This window comes from Bos indicus x Bos taurus, chromosome 7 (assembly GCF_003369695.1).
Source record: "Bos indicus x Bos taurus breed Angus x Brahman F1 hybrid chromosome 7, Bos_hybrid_MaternalHap_v2.0, whole genome shotgun sequence".
Classification (NCBI taxonomy): domain Eukaryota; kingdom Metazoa; phylum Chordata; class Mammalia; order Artiodactyla; family Bovidae; genus Bos; species Bos indicus x Bos taurus.
Genome location: NC_040082.1, coordinates 8,604,159 through 8,623,520, shown reverse-complemented (window position 1 = coordinate 8,623,520; position 19,362 = coordinate 8,604,159). Strand labels below are relative to the sequence as shown.

Sequence of the window (19,362 nt, the reverse complement as noted above, 5' to 3'; positions counted from 1 at the left end):
CAGGGAAAGTATACCCAAAGACTGTGACAGTCAAGAAGCTCAAATAGTTATATGGTGTTTATTTTTAATGGCAAAAGAATATAATTTTGAAATTTTTGTTCTCCTACTGGGTCTCTGCATAAGTTCCATAAAAATACCAACCAACTAATCAATAGGAGTATGATAGAATTGAGCAGTCTGTCGCCTTCCAAATTAAAAATGTTTCTCCATAAATACTTAATGTTGTTCAGATTCTCTTTTTGCTTATATGGTTGAACTACAAAGCATTAGTAGTTTCTTTTTCACAACCTTGTCTTATTTTATAAAGGAAATTGTATTTATAGGAACATTTATTGATCTATACAGTGACTTCATCTGGCAAAATATATATATATATTTTATATTTTTATGCTCCCCACCCACAAACATGTCTCAACTATGTGCTAATCAGTTAGTTCTTTGCTCTTGAAATGTAAGTTGGCCTGTTGGTGCTTCATATATTTTTCTCTCTGTCACATAAGCTTAGATTGGAAGAACTTGTCTTTGTGATATATCACAAATAATTTTCGAATAGGAATCTAAATAGGTACAATGTCTGTGATAATTATCAATTTAAAGAACGATACTACTAATTCAGGTAGAAATATAAATATATATAAATGTTCACAATATTTTATAATAGCCTGGAAAGTATAGAGTTAAAAAGCAGAAACTGTCATTCATTTTAGTGTTTTTATTAATTATTACATAGATGTCCATTTTGTACTTACAGAAAAACTGTTATATGGAGAAGGTTTTATGTCTCAAACACATTTTTGTTTCAAGAATCAGTTTTATATTTTTGAAATATTTTGGATGTTCTGTTCTGTGTCCTTGTAATGTGTGTTTGCATGTTGTACCTGCAGCAAGTAAAATAGCAAACACAGTTTTGATCACTATGCTTCATCCTTCCGTTCACACTTTCCTTACCATTACACAGAAAGTTAAGTTATACCTCCATTTGTATTTTGAAAGAAAATAGTTACTGAATTTAAACATTTTGAGGAGCTTTTGAGAAAAAATTAGCTTCTTTAAGAGTTCTGGGCAGTGTTTCTCCACGTCTCATGGGCCGTGACTCACCTGGAGATCTGGAGAAAGTGTGGATTCAGATTTGGCGGGTTGGAAACCTTGCCTTCCCCCCTGACCTTGTCTTGTTCCTCAGGCGATGGTATTATATCTGTGATCCAAGATACTGAAGCATGAAGGGCAAAGAGTGCAGTCAGACACGTCTGAGCCCTTCTCTTGATTCCATGTTTAAAACCTCAAGTGAATGGGCTGCGTTTCTCAAGGTCGCTGATGTTTCTGATTGGCTTATTCCCATTCTAATGCCTTGTTTTTTTTTTTACTAGCTCTTTTGATAGCAAGTTTGTTTACCAGCAAAGAGGTCTTGGACCAATTGAAGAAGACACTATTCTTGTCATAGATCCAAATAATGCTGCAGTACTCCAGTCCAGTGGAAAAAATCTGTGAGTTAAATTGCATATGTTGTTATTAATGCTTGTGCTATTTGGTACAAAGTGTATCATTGGGTCTGGCCTTAGAAAGAGTATATTGTACAGCAGTGGTGAGAAAACACAGCTTAAGAAAGCAGGGGACTGATAGAGCCATCCTTTCATTTTCTAAAGAGGTGGTTTTAAACCCTCACTGAACATTAGAGTCATCTGGGAAGCTTCCAAAATTGAGATTCATATTTAGTCTGGGATGGGGCCCAGGTATCAAAATAGTAGTGTGAAAGCTCCCTCGGTGATTCTAATGGTAGTCAAGCGTCAGAGAAAATTGATACACATGGCTAATGAAGTGAGTTGCTGCTCAGCTAGATCTGAAGATTAAAAAAAATTTCTTAAGCGGAGAAGTTACATAACCAAACTCAGCAGCTAGTCACCATTAAGAAAAAAGGCTTCTCTCTTCCCATCTCAAAGTGAAGATTAAACAAATGTCATTTTCAACTTTCCATGGCATGCATAGTTAATTTGGCTTTGAAAGCTGCCCATTATTTGGTCTTATTCCTAGATTTGGCTTCTGGCAGCCAAAAAAAAGTTGGCTGATATTCATGGTCTTTGAAAGAAAGGGGCACCTGCTGACAGAGTGTCCTCGACCTTTGTGGCCTGGCAGCTTCGGGAGCTATACCCTACTTTATCTGCTTAGGCACAGGGAGAGCCAGCTTCTTTAAAAGGCTGGGAGCCATCCACTTTGAATACAGCTTATTATGGAGATGCTAACAGTTAGCTTTTTATAGGATCCTGAGATGGTGAGTCAAGGGCCGAGTTCTAATACCAGCCCCACCACTCATTGTGTTTGAACCTGTCTCTCCAGTACTCTGGCTATCAGTCCGAAGTGTTCTCATTCCAGATAGGCGTTAAAGAGGAAGGCAGAGCTGCTGCTACATCAGCGTGGCCGACAGTGGTGTGTCTGTGTTAAAAGCAAGTCATAACCCTCACATTCGGTGACCAAAAGGGAGATCTAGTTCAGTGTAGCAGTCAAGATCAAGGTGTTACCTTCTTGGCTCCTGAAAACAAAAATCTGTGATGCCAACACTTTGTACAGGCTAGAAGCTGACACATGTAGCTTGTGGATTGTCGGATTTGATCCCAAAAACATTAAGACATTGTCCATGTGTTTGTTAGTTCTGTCCTAGTTCCTTAAGCCTGTGAGTCTCTGTTTACATTAGTTTATGATTCTCTTATCCAGGTCATCCCAACTGACTTATTAGATAGGTTAACCTTCTCTTACTATTATCTAGCATACCACTTAACTTTGCTTAGCTGGTCACAGCCTGTCTGCTGGAAGGTGTTTTCTTTGCGTTTTACTGTCTTTAGTATTAATAATCACTCTTAAAGCTTTTCAGCCATATATTTAATATTAATACAATGCTATATTATTTTGCAGCATACTTGAAGTATTCAAACCATATAAATCCACATTTATATTTCTCTATATACTTTGTTTTATACACATTTCTTTATGATTTTAGAACTTGTTTTCAAATTGATATTATTTAATATACCATACTTTATAATAAATATTTGTAATTGATATGTATGCTTCATTTACATACTGTTAGAAGATTAGATACCAATTACATTTTTTCACAAGGCAGTCTCTATTAAAATGGGTATTTTGATTTGACAATTCATTTTGGCCTTTTCTAGAGTCATGCAGGTATACATTTATCAGTATATAAATTTATATTGCTGTTACAAATTAATTAGCAGAAAACTTTCTTCTCATGTGTACTTTGGGAGTAATTATATAATTAGGATGGTTATTTGTATTTTGCAGGTTTTACTTGCCACATGGCTTGAGTATAGATAAAGATGGAAATTATTGGGTCACAGACGTGGCGCTTCATCAGGTAATCTTCCATTTGGCATTTCAAATAGAAATTCCATTTGGTTATTCAAATAGAAGTTGGGCTTCCTCAGTGGCTCAGCAGTAAACAGGCTGCCTGCAACGCAGAAGATGCAAGAGACTCAGGTTTGATCCCTGGATCAGGAAGATCCCCTGGAGGAGGGCATGGCAACCCACTCCAGTGTTCTTGCCTGGAGACTCCCATGGACAGAGGAGCCTGGAGAGCTACAGTCCATGGGATCTACTGAGTGCGTACCCACGCGCATAGAAGTTAATGAGGCTGTGCTTTCAGAATGCTCTGGAGTTGTCTGGGTCTTCTTCTGTGACCCAGAAAGTTTATAACAAAAGAATGGAACGGCCAGGTCTGAAATGGTTCATTTAGCACTCAGTGCTCAGGAAAACTTGCCCATAAATGATCCAGTCACCCTCCCGTGTGGGGCTGGCAGGAACCTTAGGGCAAGAGGTGAAACTTCCCCCTACCGAATGTCTAGCTCCCCCGGCCTCCTTCTGAGCTTTCCGTATTTCTTTCCTCTGTCCCCAGGTCTTAGTTCTGTTTTATTACTTTATGTGTTTTATGTATTTTTCATACGCCACCTTAATCTTCCATAAATCGAGACAAGGTCTCTAGTGCATACATGTTTATATGTAAAACAGCAGTTTTTTTGTTCTTTTTAAAGGAAGTTAATATTTCCGTCAGAGTGTAGTCATAATGTTTTATCCTTAAAGGATAAGCTCATGTTTAATACCCGTTTGATGAATAGGTGGGAAAGAACTAGGAAAACTAGGATAAGAAACTAGAACTCAGAAGGCACCGCTAGCCTTCAAGCATCATCTCAGTGAGCCGTTTATTGCCCTTGTATTGGCTGGGGCACACCGAACTGGTAGCTGAGGAAGAGGAAGTGGGGGAGGGTGGAACAGGGCATCCACGTGCTAGTCTCTGCTCGCCACCAGTGACCTGAAGAAACTTGGGCAGGTCCCTTAATCTCTGTGAGTCTCACTCAACAAATGAAGGAAGCAGACCAGATCATTTCCAGAGTCCCATCCAGTTCTGAAAAGTACCTGCTTGTAAATAGGTCTCTTGAGAGCTGACCCTCGAATTGCCTGAGTCAGGTAGGTGGGCGTCAATAAATAACCATGCAAAGTGAGTGAGGCTTTCGTTCTCTTTTTGAAAAGGTGTTCAAACTAGATCCAAAGAGTAAAGAAGGCCCTCTGCTAACCCTGGGAAGGAGCATGCAACCAGGCAGTGACCAGAATCACTTCTGTCAGCCCACCGATGTGGCTGTGGATCCAGACACCGGAACCATCTATGTGTCAGATGGCTACTGCAACAGTCGCCTTGTGCAGTTTTCACCAAGTGGAAAATTCATCACACAGTGGGGAGAAGGTACTCAGTTAGACTCTTTATCTCGGCTTCTCATTCTTGGCCAGCATCACAAGGAACAAGAGGCTGGCCATCCCTCCTTTGGGAGGGAATGAGCATGGCCATCCCATTCTTTGGGATGTAATTGTCCCTTGAGTGAGGAAAACAGGGCTTCCAAATGCATCCACCTGGTTGTACACTATCTCTTTCTCACTCACACACACACACACACACACACTCTTAAGGAGGAAAGGAATGCTTCTACCCAAAAGCTTTAAACTTTATCCAAACAGGGAGAAAATCTGTCATGTATTCATGGGCAAAGATACTAACTGCTTTACCTTATTTTTCCCCTGGTTCCAGATATTTAGTGGCTTACTATAGTGAATTTTGAAGTTTAGGAGACTTCAAAGTTTGGGTGATTTTACACATTGTAAGTCTGAGTTTTTTCTTCATTCTGTAGCGTCTCTAGAGAGCAGTCCTAAACCAGGCCAGTTCAGAGTTCCTCACAGCTTGGCCCTGGTGCCTCCCCTGGGCCAGCTGTGTGTGGCAGACCGGGAAAACGGTCGGATCCAGTGTTTCAAAACCGACACCAAAGAATTTGTGCGCGAGATTAAGCACCCATCGTTTGGAAGAAATGTGTTTGCAATTTCATACATACCAGGTATTTCATTTTTATTTTCTGTGTTTTTTCATACTGCTTTCCATCCTTAAAAAGTGTCTGTATGATCTTCATATGCTCTTACGGTAAACCATTTTAAGCTCAAGCACCACTGTTCTTTATACAGAAATAATGAACTCAAAAGATTTAGCAGCTGTTTGTGATGGATTAAAAAAGCATTCCCTTATATTTTTATTTTTTGTTAATTTTGATCATTTGCTCTAGTTATTAAATGATTAATATTTTGTCTTCATACATCATCAACAGATGGTGTATGTTGATAAAGTCAGTATTCAAAATACTTCTGCTTCACATTTTTTTAAAGAGTGATGGCCAATTTTTTAAAGATAAATAGGTGAAGTAAGTAGGGGCTTATGTGTCAGGAGAAATGATCAGTGAAATCTGTAGTTTTTTCTCATTTTCAAAATAGATTTTCTTGACTTAAAGAAAACCAGAAAAATAATTCAAACTTACAAAATAGGGTTTATTTAATTCATATTTTAAAAACAGCATTTCTTTATATCATGAATGCTGAACAATTGAAAATATATTTCTAGAATTTATATATGATTTTTGCAATACATTCAATAAATACATCTATACATGTATTAAAGATGCATTACTACATAGTTATCACAATAATATTTCTATTTCTCATGCTATTGAAGTTGCATATGGCTGCTCTCAGGGTTTCCTTGGTGGCTCAGGTAGTGAAGAATCTGTCTGCAATGCAGGAAACGAGTTCAATCCCTGGGTCAGGAAGATTCCTAGAGAAGGAAATGGCAACCCACTCCAGCATTCTTGCCTGGAGAATTCCATGGACAGAGGAGTCTGGCCGGCTACTGCTCATGGGTTCTCAAAGAGTTGGACACAACTGAACAACTAACACACACATGGCTAATATCTTCTCGGGCAGCCCCCAGTTTATGTAAGACACGGAATAAAGGGACGCAAGGGACTGAAACAGGAACACATTGGCTTCCCTAAGGAATAAGTAATTAAAAAGTAATAAAAGACTCATTAATGTTAATGAAAGATAAATTCTCGTGTTGGTTTTTACCTCCTATTTAAAGAATAAGTTTGGCAAGACCATTTACTTAATCAACAAAGGACCATATAGTCAAAGCTATGGTCTTTCCATTAGTCACATATGGATGTGAGAGTTGGACCATAAAGAAGGCTGAGCACTGAAGAATTGATGCTTTTGAACTGTGGTGTTGGAGAATACTCTTGCGAGTCTCTTGGATTGCAAGGAGATCAAACCAGTCTATCCTGAAGAAAATCAATCCTGAGTATCCATTGGAGGGACTGATGCTGAGGCTGAAGCTCCAGTACTTTGGCCACCTGTGACGCGAAGAACTGACTCACTGGAAAACACCCTGATGGTAGGAGAGATTGAAGGCAGGAAGAGAAAGGGATGATAGAGGATGAGATTGTTGGATGGCATCACCAACTCAATGGACATGAGTTTGAGAAAGCTCCGGGAGATGGTGAAGGACAGGGAAGCCTGGAGTACTACAGTCCATGGGGTCACAGAGTTGGACATGACTGAGAGACTGAGCAACAACAAATTTACTTAAGAAAGAGGGTGATCAAGTTCATAGTGAATAAAAATAAATCAAATATGAGAAGAAAAACATTAGGAGAAAAGAGGAAATCTGGTTAAAAAGAGAATCTCAGCAAAAGACAAAGTGCATTATAATTGGAATTCTCTCTACAATGTTACACAGTAGTAACTGATGTTAATAGTGGTGATATTTTTTAGTATAATGTGGTAAAGAACCCTATCCTGAAATCCTTAAATAAGATGAAAAAACTTCCAATACAGGTTTAGTATTCTGTATATTTTATTGTTTTAATTCTTTAAAATATAATATTCAATCATCTGCAGTACTAATCAAAGCATCACAGTTTCCATTTTTTTGGATAAACACTACTAAACTAAGAAATATGATTTACTGCAAAGAGTATTCATTGAATTAGTATAAACATTGGTCTAATTTTTTTAGTTAGAAAAAAATGTCTTTGATAATCTGAAATATGCATCTCACATTTCCAAGGGGTAGTTGTTTAAAATCAGATCATTCTTCTATTTATACTATAACTTCACTTTCTTTGCCTATTTTTCTCTGATTCTACTTGTAGCTATCATAGATGTTAACATATTTTTTTAAAAGATCTGATACCCTAAAATGATTGCTTTCAATAACCTGACTTTTCCCATAACCTGTTTAGTATATCTACATATATATTCCTCTACCTGTGTCATCTCCTCTATAACTGTGGATTACTGATTTCATAACTGGATTACTGATTTCTACTGGCTTCCTCAGTGGGACAGGCCTTGCGGTTCTTGGTTTTCCTATTACAAGGTTAGCCTCCTAACCTGTCTGTTCCTGATCTTATTACTCAGAGACATCTACTAAGTATTCTGTTTTCCACGTTTGTTGCCAAATGTAGGGTTGACCCTATGTTTCTTGTTTGTGCCCTATGCACACATGTGTTTAAAAGCCAGTCTTACGCATATTTTAAAGGAAGGTTAACTGGATATGTTGTCACAGGTTTGCTCTTTGCGGTGAATGGAAAGCCTTACTTTGAGGACCAAGAACCCGTGCAAGGATTTGTGATGAACTTTTCCAGCGGGGAAATTATCGATGTCTTCAAGCCAGTGCGCAAGGTATTCCCATTCGTTAACTATGTATCAGTTTTCTTGAGGATAAAACTAAAATGTGAATCTTGGAACTCAATTTATACTTCAGTCATTTTTTTTAAATTTAAAGGTGACGTGGTAGTTTTCTGGCTAGGTGGATGGGAATGCTGTATACTGTGTTTTATTTAGAAACAATGTCCTTGTCTATTCCTAGCTGAATTTCACAGATGCAAGTTAACACTATATGCAGTTCTAAGGTTCTTAGTAGATTTTTGTACATGATAGCAGGCTTAAATTCACTGCAGTTAGAATATCGAAAATGTAAGATATTTTACATTTTAGATATTCCTGGTTTCATCCAAGTAGAAAAGATACCACAATATGATCAACTGTAATTTTATAGTCCTCTTAGATTCAATAGAAATGCTGCTTGCTTTTTTAATGTTATTTTAATGTTACTATACTGAGCAACAAGACTTGAAAATAGCACTCCTGGAATCAAGTTCTAGAGACTTGATTTCAGTAAAAGACGCACGTCTAGTTCTGGCCTCACAGTGGTATCCCACGGTTTACTCTCACCGTGCTTTATACCAACACGGCAACCATGCTGTGCTGTGCCCATTGCCCTCTGTCTCCTCAGTTAACTTCTCCGCAGAATAACCGTCAGAATGATCAGAATACTCACATGCACCACCTGAATGTGCTTGGGGTACATCAATTTTAGCCAAAATGCTGCAAATAAGAGCTATTTTTCAAAATTTGTAAAGATTTATCAGCTTCAGTGGGTCAAAATGCAACTTATCATAAGCCACTGGATAAACATCTCCAGACTCAATTTCTTACAGTATTCTCTAAGACACCAAATTTGCTAGCTCAAAAAAAAAAAAAAAAAAAACCACTTTACAATGCCACTGTTAGAACACTGACAGCCTGTCTGGGATTTACTAAGCTTCATTCTAAAGGTATTTATTAAGCACCTATCTGTGTCACAGGCATTATACTAGATACTACGGCTATGATAGTGAACAGGACAGGGCACAGCCTTTCCTTCAAATGGAGTTTTAGCAAAACTTACAGGATCCACGTTGAACCAAACTAAATCTGAAGTAAAGATTCCAGGACCAATTTCTTTGTTTCTTTTTTTTTTTTTTTTTAGTTTCTTTTGATAAATTGATATAACAAGCAAGACTTTTCATGGAAGTATTTCACCTAAAAAGCAATAAACAATCAAATGCCCAATCATAATAGCCCTTCAGAAACAAATTCAGCAGATTGAGAATAGATGTTTTATTTCAGTAGTGTTTCAGCTCTTTATTGATTATCTGATCTTCATTGCTTTGCCACTTGGAGCTTCTTCATATCTGTTGATAAAGAAAGTGAGGGATACTTCACTTCCTGTCAGAACTTCACTTTGTTTTCAAACAGTGTTTGCTTGATTGTTCTTTAACTAATAAAATACTGTGTCAATCAGGATATGAACTTTTAATTCAAATGTGCATCTAGAGAGCAACACTTAAGTGCTAAGCTAGAGGTTAGATTCTAAATAAGCTTTACTGTCATAAAAATATAAGCATCCCTGAATGAAGGTTTCAGGAAGCCTTGTGCCTGAACATCAGTATTCATCAGACATCCCATGATGAGTAAGTCACAATATATGGGTCAGTACAGCAAACTTGAAAAGAGACTCTGACTCCAAGGTGAAATTTGCTTTTCCTTTCAACAAACAAGACTTGATATTACACCAAAACATAGAAATGTATTCTGTGTTGACTCAGTAAGCTGAAACCCATCTGTGAATCTCTCAGACTTTTCATTTAATTAGATTATCATCACAAAGATTAAGGAGAATAATATGGTATAATATTATTACTTACTCTTATGTAAGAAGTGATTTTTTCTTCAAAAGTCAAGTTTTACATACTGTGTCTGTGCCGCTGTTTGCTCTTGTCCACTGCTTGTGCCTTTATGTAGTTCAGATCTCCCTCTTCCATGACGTTCTTTAGGAATGTTTATGTTGGAATATTACAATCCCCATCTTTATCCCTGTGCAGCCGAACTGAGATGGTAGGACAGTAGAGAAGATGAGTCTATCAAACGGTGTCAAAGAGTTCTGAGGGCAAAAGATATATCGTTGCTCTCCACATTCTTCCTCCCATAATCACAGCAAAGACTGGTCCTACCATCTGCTTTCACACACACCCTTCAGGCTGGAATTTTTTTTGTCTTCTTTATTTGCAAGGCTGCTCATGTGGAAAAGGAAGGAAATAATCCCCACTGCGCAATACCAAAAAAAAAAAAAAAAAAGAAAGAAGGGAACAGTAACCCCAGATTCATGTTATTTCTCTGACCCTAACTATGGAGATTAAAATCACAGTATTTGACAGTATTTGAGCCTGAGGTTCACACAAGGGAAGTTACCTATCCAAAGCCACACAGGAAGTAGCACACCTGGATCTTAAACACAGATGTTTTATACTTTAAACTGTGTTTAATATTGAGGCCAGGGGACATATTAAATCATAACATGAACCAATTTCTTAGAGAATGATTTTACTTAATATTAAGTAAGTTTCAACTTATCTTGTTTAAAGCACACGTAGTTAGGCTATGGAGAACACAAATTCCTTATGAATTATTAAAACAAAATACAAGCTGTTGAGGGCAGATTGCTCTGGGCTGTGTCACCAGATGCCCAGGAGGATGCTAGCATTCTTTCCTCTATAATTTTATTTTGTTAGGGAGAAGTACCTCAAGCGAAGATGTCAAAGCGTAGAGTAGATCTTTAAATCTTTTCGACTCTGAAGTCGTAAAACTTAGCCCTAAATCTGACAACATGTTGTTTCAGTTGACACAGAGCAGTGAAACAATGCATTTAAAAGATGACAGTTGAGTGCCTGTGACTGCAGTAGGAATAGAGGTCTCAAAGTCCCATTCACTAAGCTTCCCCTGAACCCCTCCTGTGGCCCCAAAATATTTCCATTGAACTCTTGTTACCCTGGATCAGTGTGAGAACCACAGACAGAGGTTCACTGTTGTTATAGACTTGAACTGATGGCCCTTCCAATGAATAGTTCAAACATTGCCCCCCACCTTTGTTCCTCCACCTATTATAATGTTTTTCTCATCAGAAAATGTGAAGCACTTTACAACCATATTGTTGTCGTTCACTCCTAAGTCACGTCCAACTCTTTGTGACCCTATGGACTGCAGCGCACCAGGCTTCCCTGTTTTTCACTGTCTCCTGGAATTTGCTCAAACTCATGTCTATCGGTGATGCCATCCAACCATCTCATCCTCTGTCGTCCCCTTCTCCTCCCACCTTCAATCTTTCCAGCATCAGAGTCTTTTCCAACAAGTCAGTTCTTCACATCAGGTGGCCAAAGTACTGGAGCTTCATCGTCAGTCCTTCCAATGAATATTCAGGGTTGATTTCCTTTAGGATGGACTGGTTTGATCTCCTTGTTTGCAAACCGGTTTTTAAAACGTGTTTTTGTAGAGAAGAGGAACTCCCTGTGATTGTCCAGCCTTTTTGCCACCAATCAGGTGAACTCCAAATGAAGATGAACGTTTCCTGACTGGCTGAGGGGATTGCACCAAGGCAGCATTTGGATTCCTGGCTCTCTGTCCTTCTCCTGCTCTTTTGTCGAGCTTATTTGATAGTCTGAAGGAATATGCCTCCTTGGCATGGCTGTCTCATATTTTTATTTTCAATGTGATAAGTTGTTGCTGATTTTAAAAGACAGTAGTTTCACCAAAGCATGTATTCTGGCCCTTTCTCCGTGAGCTACGAACAGAAGCTTGCCTCCTTAGCGCCCTTTACACTCATCAAACCAAAGTGGACAGAGGCTGACTGATAAGCCCACAGTCAGGATAATGTTCCTGTTCATACTCACCGATCATCTCTTTAGAATGGTGTACTCATTCTAAGCAGGCCTCCTGGCCTCAAAGGTGAAAATACCATCCACCTCCTGCCAACTGGTGGACACGTGGCACCTTTGAAAGCTTCAGTAGACAGATGGAAATGTCAGCCGCCCAGCATTTTCAGCCTGCTTTTCCAGGAACTAGCCTGGTGACCCTGAGAAAGTCACATAAGAGAGCTGCCCTTTCTGCTGTGTCCTCGTGAGTGAGATGACAGGATGTTGAAATGAAAATGTGTGGTGCAGAAAGATATCATAAAACACCAGTTTAGCTGCAGTAGGCACAAAAGCCAGCAAATACTGGAGGGAACACTCCATTTGTTTCCTTTGCTGACTGAAAATATGGTCAACACTGGGCTTCAGAGTAGGAGTACGCCATATTACTGCAGAGCTCTTAATATGCATTTCAGAAATAATGGGAATGCCCTGAATCTTTAAAATGATACCTCTTATCTGTAACACATAAATACTTTTTAAGGAAGTGTATGATAACTTGATGGGAATTAAAACAAAAACAAAAACTAATTGCCTGGTCCTTTTTAATTGTCTAAATTAAGCCAGCAAATTTGACAGTGGTCAAAGTTAGAAAAAATATGAGGGCAAAAGGGAAAAGGGAAAGTCACTTAGTTGTGTCCAACTCTTTGCGACCTCATGGACTATACAGTCCATGGAATTCTCCAGGCCAGAATACTGGAGTGGGTAGCCTTTCCCTTCTCCAGGGGATCTTCCTGACCCAGGGATCGAACCCAGGTCTCCTCCATTGCAGGCGGATTCTTTACCAGCTGAGCCACAAGGGAAAACCAAGAACACTGGAGTGGGTAGCCTTTCCCTTCTCCAGCAAATCTTCCAAAACCAGGTCTCCTGCATTGCAGGCAGATTCTTTACTAACTGAGCTATGAAGAAAGCCCAAAGGCAAAAATAAATAAAAATAGATAAATATAAACAATTAGATAAATGGCATAAAACCAACTAAACAACACTGTAAAAAAGTAACCTCCTTGTAAATGCTCGCTGTTTATAAGACCTGAAGTCAGTGCTGAGGCTCCCAGGGCGTTTCCCACCTTATAGAATTAGGTCTGGCGGAGGCGGCGTCCAGTGCGTGAATGGATGACACAAATCTTTCGTGTTGAGCTGCTTCCATCACTGTTTCTTTGGTTGAGTCACATGCTTATGGTTCCCTTGTGTGCTCTGCTCTGCCTTTTCGCCACTTCATGAGGAACCGGGCACGGGCTCGCCCTTACCGTGTGCTTCTTGTTCTGGCAGCACTTCGACATGCCCCACGACATTGCTGCGTCCGAGGACGGGACCGTGTATGTCGGAGACGCTCACACCAACACCGTGTGGAAGTTCACCTCGACCGAAAGTACGGCTTTTACAGCGTGATTGTCCACACTTTTCACTCAGGTTTATTGCTTAAAAACATGTGAAAAGAAATGTGCTTGTCCTTCTCTTTTTATGGTTAGTAGCGTAAGAATTCAAGGTTTGATTCAGTTCACTTCAGTTCAGTTCAGTTGCTCAGTCGTGTCCGACTCTTTGCAACCCCAAGGTATGATTGGCAGTTGTTAAAAGACCTCTTTGGTAGTCATTTCAGGGATTAAATGTCTTTAAAGTGGAAAGCAACTTTTTTTTTTTTCTGCTGGAAGTTATACCCTTGTTTCCACAGATATTCCACAGGAAATTCTTGATGCCTGAAGAAATGTCTATTATGTTGAAAGCCCACATTAATTCCCACTTAGCTCTACAGGGAGGAGCTGGCTCTGGCAAAGCAGAGAGGCTGAGGGAGGCATCACTTCACAAGTGGCTGTTCGGCTCTCAGTAGCTGCAGAGCATCTCAGAAGACCAGTATCTGAGTCAGACATGTTTCATCCCAAACAGGAGGCACTCTGCATTTTCCCTTCAAAATTCAGGTTGTTCAAAATACTGAACTGTCTTTTCATGAACTCACAAATCATGTCTGGGAACAGAAGAGCGTCTCTATCAGGATCAGGCCCAGCTAGTTTGGGGATTTCTAATTGTACTTTGGACATTTCTAATTCTTAAAGGGTATTCTAAACTAGCCTCTAAACTAGCCTTTTTCTACTAAAAAACTTAAGCTTTCTAACTTGAACAATACCAAATGCTTAAGAGGCCACAAAACTCAGTGTCCAGAGATGCTTTTAAAATATGTCAGGGTACAAACAGGAAGAGAAGATGAGGTTAAGGAGAAGAATTGAGGATAATAAATTTGAGGTATTGGGAGTTACAACAGGTTTCTTTAAATAGAGAAAAAATAAAGACCGGTGGGCTTGATGAAGGTAAGAAATACTACTTACAATAAGGAAAAATGCAAATTATAACAAGGAAAAAATACAAGATATAACAAAGAAAAGTAAAATAATGAGTCCAAAAACTTTAATCGTATAGCATACAGGTCTTGGGCAAGAATCCCTTAGAAGAAATGGAGTAGCCCTCATAGTCAAAAAAAGAGTCTGAAATGCAGTACTTGGATGCAATCTCAAAAACGACAAAATGATCTCCATTCATTTCCAAGGCAAACCATTCAGTATCATGGTAATTGAAGTCTATGCCCCAAACAGTAACACTGAAGAAGCTGAAGTTGGACAGTTCTATGAAGACCTACAAGACCTTCTAGAACTAACACCCAAAAAAGATGTCCTTTTCATTATAGGGACTAGATTCCCTAGAATGTGAAAGTAGGGAGTCAAGAGACCCCTGGAGTAATAGGCAGCTTTGGCCTTGGAATACAGAATGAAGTAGGGCAAAGGCTGACAGAGTTTTGCCAAGAGAATGCACTAGTCATAGCAAACACCCTCTTCCAACAATACAAGAAAAGACTCTACATGTGTTCATCACCAGATGTTCAACACCAAAATCAGATTGATTATATTCTCTGCAGCCAAAGAGGGAGAAGCTCTATACAGTCAGCGAAAACAAGATCAGGAGCTGACTGTGGCTCAGATCATGAACTCCTTATTGTCAAATTCAGACTTAAATTGAAAAAAGTGGGGAAAACCACAAGATCATTCAGGTATGACCTAAGTCAAACCCCTTACAATTATACAGTGGAAGTGAGAAATAGATTCAAGGGATTAGATCTGATTGACAGAATGCCTGAAGAACTATGGATGGAGGTTTGTGACTGTACAGGATGTGGTGATCAAGACCATCCCCAAGAAAAAGAAATAGAAAAAGGCAAAATGCTTGTCTGAGGAGACCTTACAAATACCTGTGAATAGAAGAGAAGCAAAAAGCAAAGGAGAAAAGGAAAGATATATTCATCTGAATTTAGAGTTCCAGAGAATAGCAAGGAGAGATAAGAAAGTCTTCCTCAGTGATCAATGCCAAGAAATAGAGGAAAACAATAGAATGGGAAAGACCAGAGATCTCTTCAAGAAGATTAGAGATACCAAGGGAACATTTTATGCAAAGATGGGCACAATAAAGGACAAAAAGGGTATGGACCAAACAGAAGATATTAAGAAGAGGTGGCAAGAATACACGGAAAAACTGTACAAAAAGATCTTCATGACCCAGATAATCATGATGGTGTGATCACTCACCTAGAGCCAGACATCCGGGATTTCAAAGTCAAGTGGGCCTTAGGAAGCATCACTACGAACAAAGCTAGTGGACATGATAGAATTCCAGTTGAGCTATTTCAAGTCCTAAAACATGATGCTGTAAAAGTGCTGCACTCAATATGCCAGCAAATTTGGAAAACTCAGCAGTGGCCACAGAACTGGAAAAGGTCAGTTTTCATTCCAATCCCAAAGAAAGGCAATGCCAAAGAATGTTCAAACTATCACATCAGGTGCCCAAAGTATTGGAGTTTCAGCTCATCTCACACACTGGCGAAGTAATGCACAAAATTGTCCAAGGCAGGATTCAACAGTACGTAAACAGTGAACTTTCATATGTTCAAGCTGGTTTTAGAAAAGGCAGAGGAACCAGAAATCAAATTGCCAACATCTGGTGGATCATTGAAAAAGCAAGAGAGTTCCAGAAAACATCTACTTCTGCTTTATTGACTACGCCAAAGCCTTTGACCATGTGGATCACAACAAACTGTGGAAAATTCTGAAAGAGATAGGAGTACCAGAGCACCTTACCTGCCTCCTGAGAAATCTGTATGCAGGTCAAGAAGCAACAGTTAGAACTGGACATGGAACAACAGACTGGTTCCAAATAGGGAAAGGAGTACTTCAAGGCTGTATATTGTCACCCTGATTATTTAACTTGTATGCAGAGTACATCATGCAAAATGCTAGAATGGATGAAGCACAAGCTGGAATCAAGATTGCCAGGAGAAATATCAATAACCTCAGATATGCAGATGACACCACCCTTATGGCAGAAAGTGAAGAGGAACTAAAAAGCCTCTTGATGAAAGTGAAAGTGGAGAGTGAAAAATTTTGTTGGCTTAAAGCTCAACATTCAGAAAACGAAGATCAAGGCATCTGGTCCCATCACTTCATGGCAATTAGATGGGAAAACAATGGAAACAGTGACAGATTTTATTTTGTTGGGCTCCAAAATCACTTCAGACAGTGGCTGCAGCCGTGAAGTTAAAAGATGCTTGCTCCTTGGAAGAAAAGCTGTGACCAACCTAGACAGCATATTAAAAAGCAGAGACATTACTTGGCCAACAAAGGTCCATCTAGTCAAACCTATGGTTTTTCCAATAGTCATGTGTGGGTGTGAGAGTTGGACTATAAGGAAAGCTGAGCACCAAAGAATTGATGCTTTTGAACTGTGGTGTTAGAGAAGACGCTTGAGAATCCCTTAGACTGCAAGGAGATCAAACAAGTCCATCCTAAAGAAGATCAGTCCTGAATGTTCATTGGAAGAACTGATGCTGAAGCTGAAACTCCAACACTTTGGCCACCTGATGCAAAGAAATGACTCATTTGAAAAGACCCTGATGCTGGGAATGATTGAAGGCAGGAGGAGAAGGGGATGATGGAGGATGAAATGGTTGGATGGCTCCATGGACATGAGTTTGAGCAAGCTCCAGGAGTTGGTGATGGACAGGGAGGCCTGACGTGCTACAGTGCATGGGGTTGCAGAGAGTCAGACACGAATGAGCGACTGAACTGAACTGAATTGAGTCCTAGTGAGGGCTGAGTGCACAGAGGTGCCTGAGGACTGACGCCCTTCGGCAGTAGCTGCAGACTTCCCTGTAAGCATGCCTGTCCCACCACCTGTCTCCACAAAGAGAAACCAGAGGGTTTGGGCAGATAAGAAAGCAAGGAGAGATGGATAATTCTCAGTTGCATGACTGAAGTCAGGCTTTTCAGAATAAAAATAAATCATTAAATACCCTTAAAGATGGAAAAAAAAACTTCAGAAGTCTAACTAGTATCTTCATTTTACACATAGGAACATGATACTTGAACTCATTAAGACTTCTGTCTAAGCCTCTTTATTCCAGTATTCCAGTTCCACTCCAGGGGTTGGTACTAAACAGAGATGCATATCCGAGTCACCCGGGGAAGGTTTTCAGAGCACACATGGCCAGACCTCACTCACAATCTGCAGGAAAAAGAGGGGTTATAATATGAGTATCTTGGAAAGACTTCCCAAGTTAGTTTGAAATATCCCCTGATTGAGAAGCACTGCAGTACAGCATTCAGCTTTGAAAGAGAAGCCTTCTGCATAGTCCAGAAGGCAACCAAATAATAAATCTGGAAAACAGTACCTTGGGAACAGTAACACTGCCATGGGAGGCTGAACAAGAGTCTTGTGTATTTATGTTGTAGTATTTAACTAGGCAGATCAGTTTGTCAACTAGAAGACTGATAATCAAATGTGACAGATCCAGTAATCAGTCTGAGATGTCCACATGAAAACAGCTCCTTGATATTTCAGAAATAATACAGGATTGTAGACTTCACATGGAAGATCTCATTTTATGTACAAAGATCTTAGAGATATTATTTCAGCTTTCCCTAGGAGGATTTTATCCAGGATTCTAGGACCTGGCACCTAATTAGTGATTTATAATATTAAACTCTTTTCTAGTATAAAAATGTATTCAATGAATTAAAGAAATTTTTCTGCTGAAAAAAAATGAATATCAAAATTAAGGTTTCAAATTTTTGTGGGGGGGAATTCTGATTTTTCTCTCTACTTGCTGTGCTGTTACAGAAATGGAACATCGATCAGTTAAGAAGGCTGGCATTGAGGTTCAGGAAATCAAAGGTTGGTCAGATTCCTCTTATGCCTGTGAAACCCAGGGCGGTTTGTGTTTAATTCATTTATGGTTCTTGATTGTACTTAAAATTTTTCAGGTAAAAATATAATACAACCCGGTAATCATTTATGGTTCTTGATTGTACTTAAAATTTTTCAGGTAAAAATATAATACAACCCAGTAAATTATCTATTAACTTCTACTATGTACTTGAGCCTTTAAGCCTACATGTTGCCACTGCTTTTTCTGATAGACTGGAATAGTAATAATGAGCTCAAATTCAGTGATTTCAAGTGATGAAAAGTGATTGGGGGTGTAAGAAATCTATAACATGTGGGCCAGAGACATTTAGAGAGGAAAAAAGTCAGTTGGTCACTTCTGGAAGTATTTTAACCTCAGCAAATTAGAAAAATAACATCCAGCACACTGGGAAAGGTCTTCCTTTATGGGCTCTAATCGTTAGAGTGAAAAATATCTTTGATGAGTTAATAATATAGGGGTCTGAAAAGATTAGCTGCTCCCTAAGCTGTAGTCTTACTACCATTCAGTCCCCAGCATTTACTGTGGGCCATCCATGTGTAAGATACAGCAGGTTTAAGGTAAACGAAACTGTGCCTGACTTCAAGACGCTTATAGCCTGTTAGGACTCTACGTGTACGCATACATACACATATGCATATGCGGAAGTGTTAGTTGCTCAGTCATGTCCCACTCTGTTGGACCCCATGGACCGTAGCCCACCAGGCTCCTCTGTCCGTGGGATTCTCCAGGCAAGAATACTCCAGTGGGTAGCCTTTCCCTTCGTCAGGGGATCTTCGCGACCCAGGGATCAAACCCAGGTCTCCTGCATTGCAGGCAGATTCTTTCCTATCTGAGCCTCTCTCTCTCTTTGGTGTATATTGTAAGGCGTGGGGAAATAGAATGTGGGTACTGGTAAAACTACTGGATTCATTTGGAATCCCGGTCAAATTATTTTCTCCCTTTCTTAGGTTCAGTTTATATGTATACATTTTCACTATTTGCAGGGGTTTGACATGGTCATGTGTAGTTAAGAACTCACTAGAGGTGTTCCTAATGTTTAAGTAGCCAAGTGGCTCATTTCTTAGTTACTTTACAAATTATTCTCCTAGATATTAAGACTTAACCGTAGGCTTCTTGTTTTCCTTTCTCATGAAAGCAGGTGGAAAAGACATGAAAAGAAGCTAGAAGCAAGAG

The 19,362-nt window shown here is 39.4% G+C and overlaps 1 protein-coding gene across 12 annotated transcripts in view; it reads left to right on the top strand.

The window, feature by feature from the left end:
* The window catches only part of PAM (peptidylglycine alpha-amidating monooxygenase), a 324,946-nt gene that overhangs the window by 293,500 nt on the left and 12,084 nt on the right, over window positions 1-19,362 (top strand). For all 12 annotated transcript variants that reach the window (XM_027545524.1, XM_027545523.1, XM_027545518.1 and 9 more), the window contains 7 exons: window positions 1,368-1,484; window positions 3,298-3,370; window positions 4,540-4,750; window positions 5,190-5,390; window positions 7,949-8,064; window positions 13,218-13,317; window positions 18,102-18,155. In XM_027545524.1, the coding sequence (XP_027401325.1) occupies window positions 1,368-1,484; window positions 3,298-3,370; window positions 4,540-4,750; window positions 5,190-5,390; window positions 7,949-8,064; window positions 13,218-13,317; window positions 18,102-18,155 (872 nt within the window). The remainder of the gene's footprint in view (window positions 1-1,367; window positions 1,485-3,297; window positions 3,371-4,539; window positions 4,751-5,189; window positions 5,391-7,948; window positions 8,065-13,217; window positions 13,318-18,101; window positions 18,156-19,362) is intronic.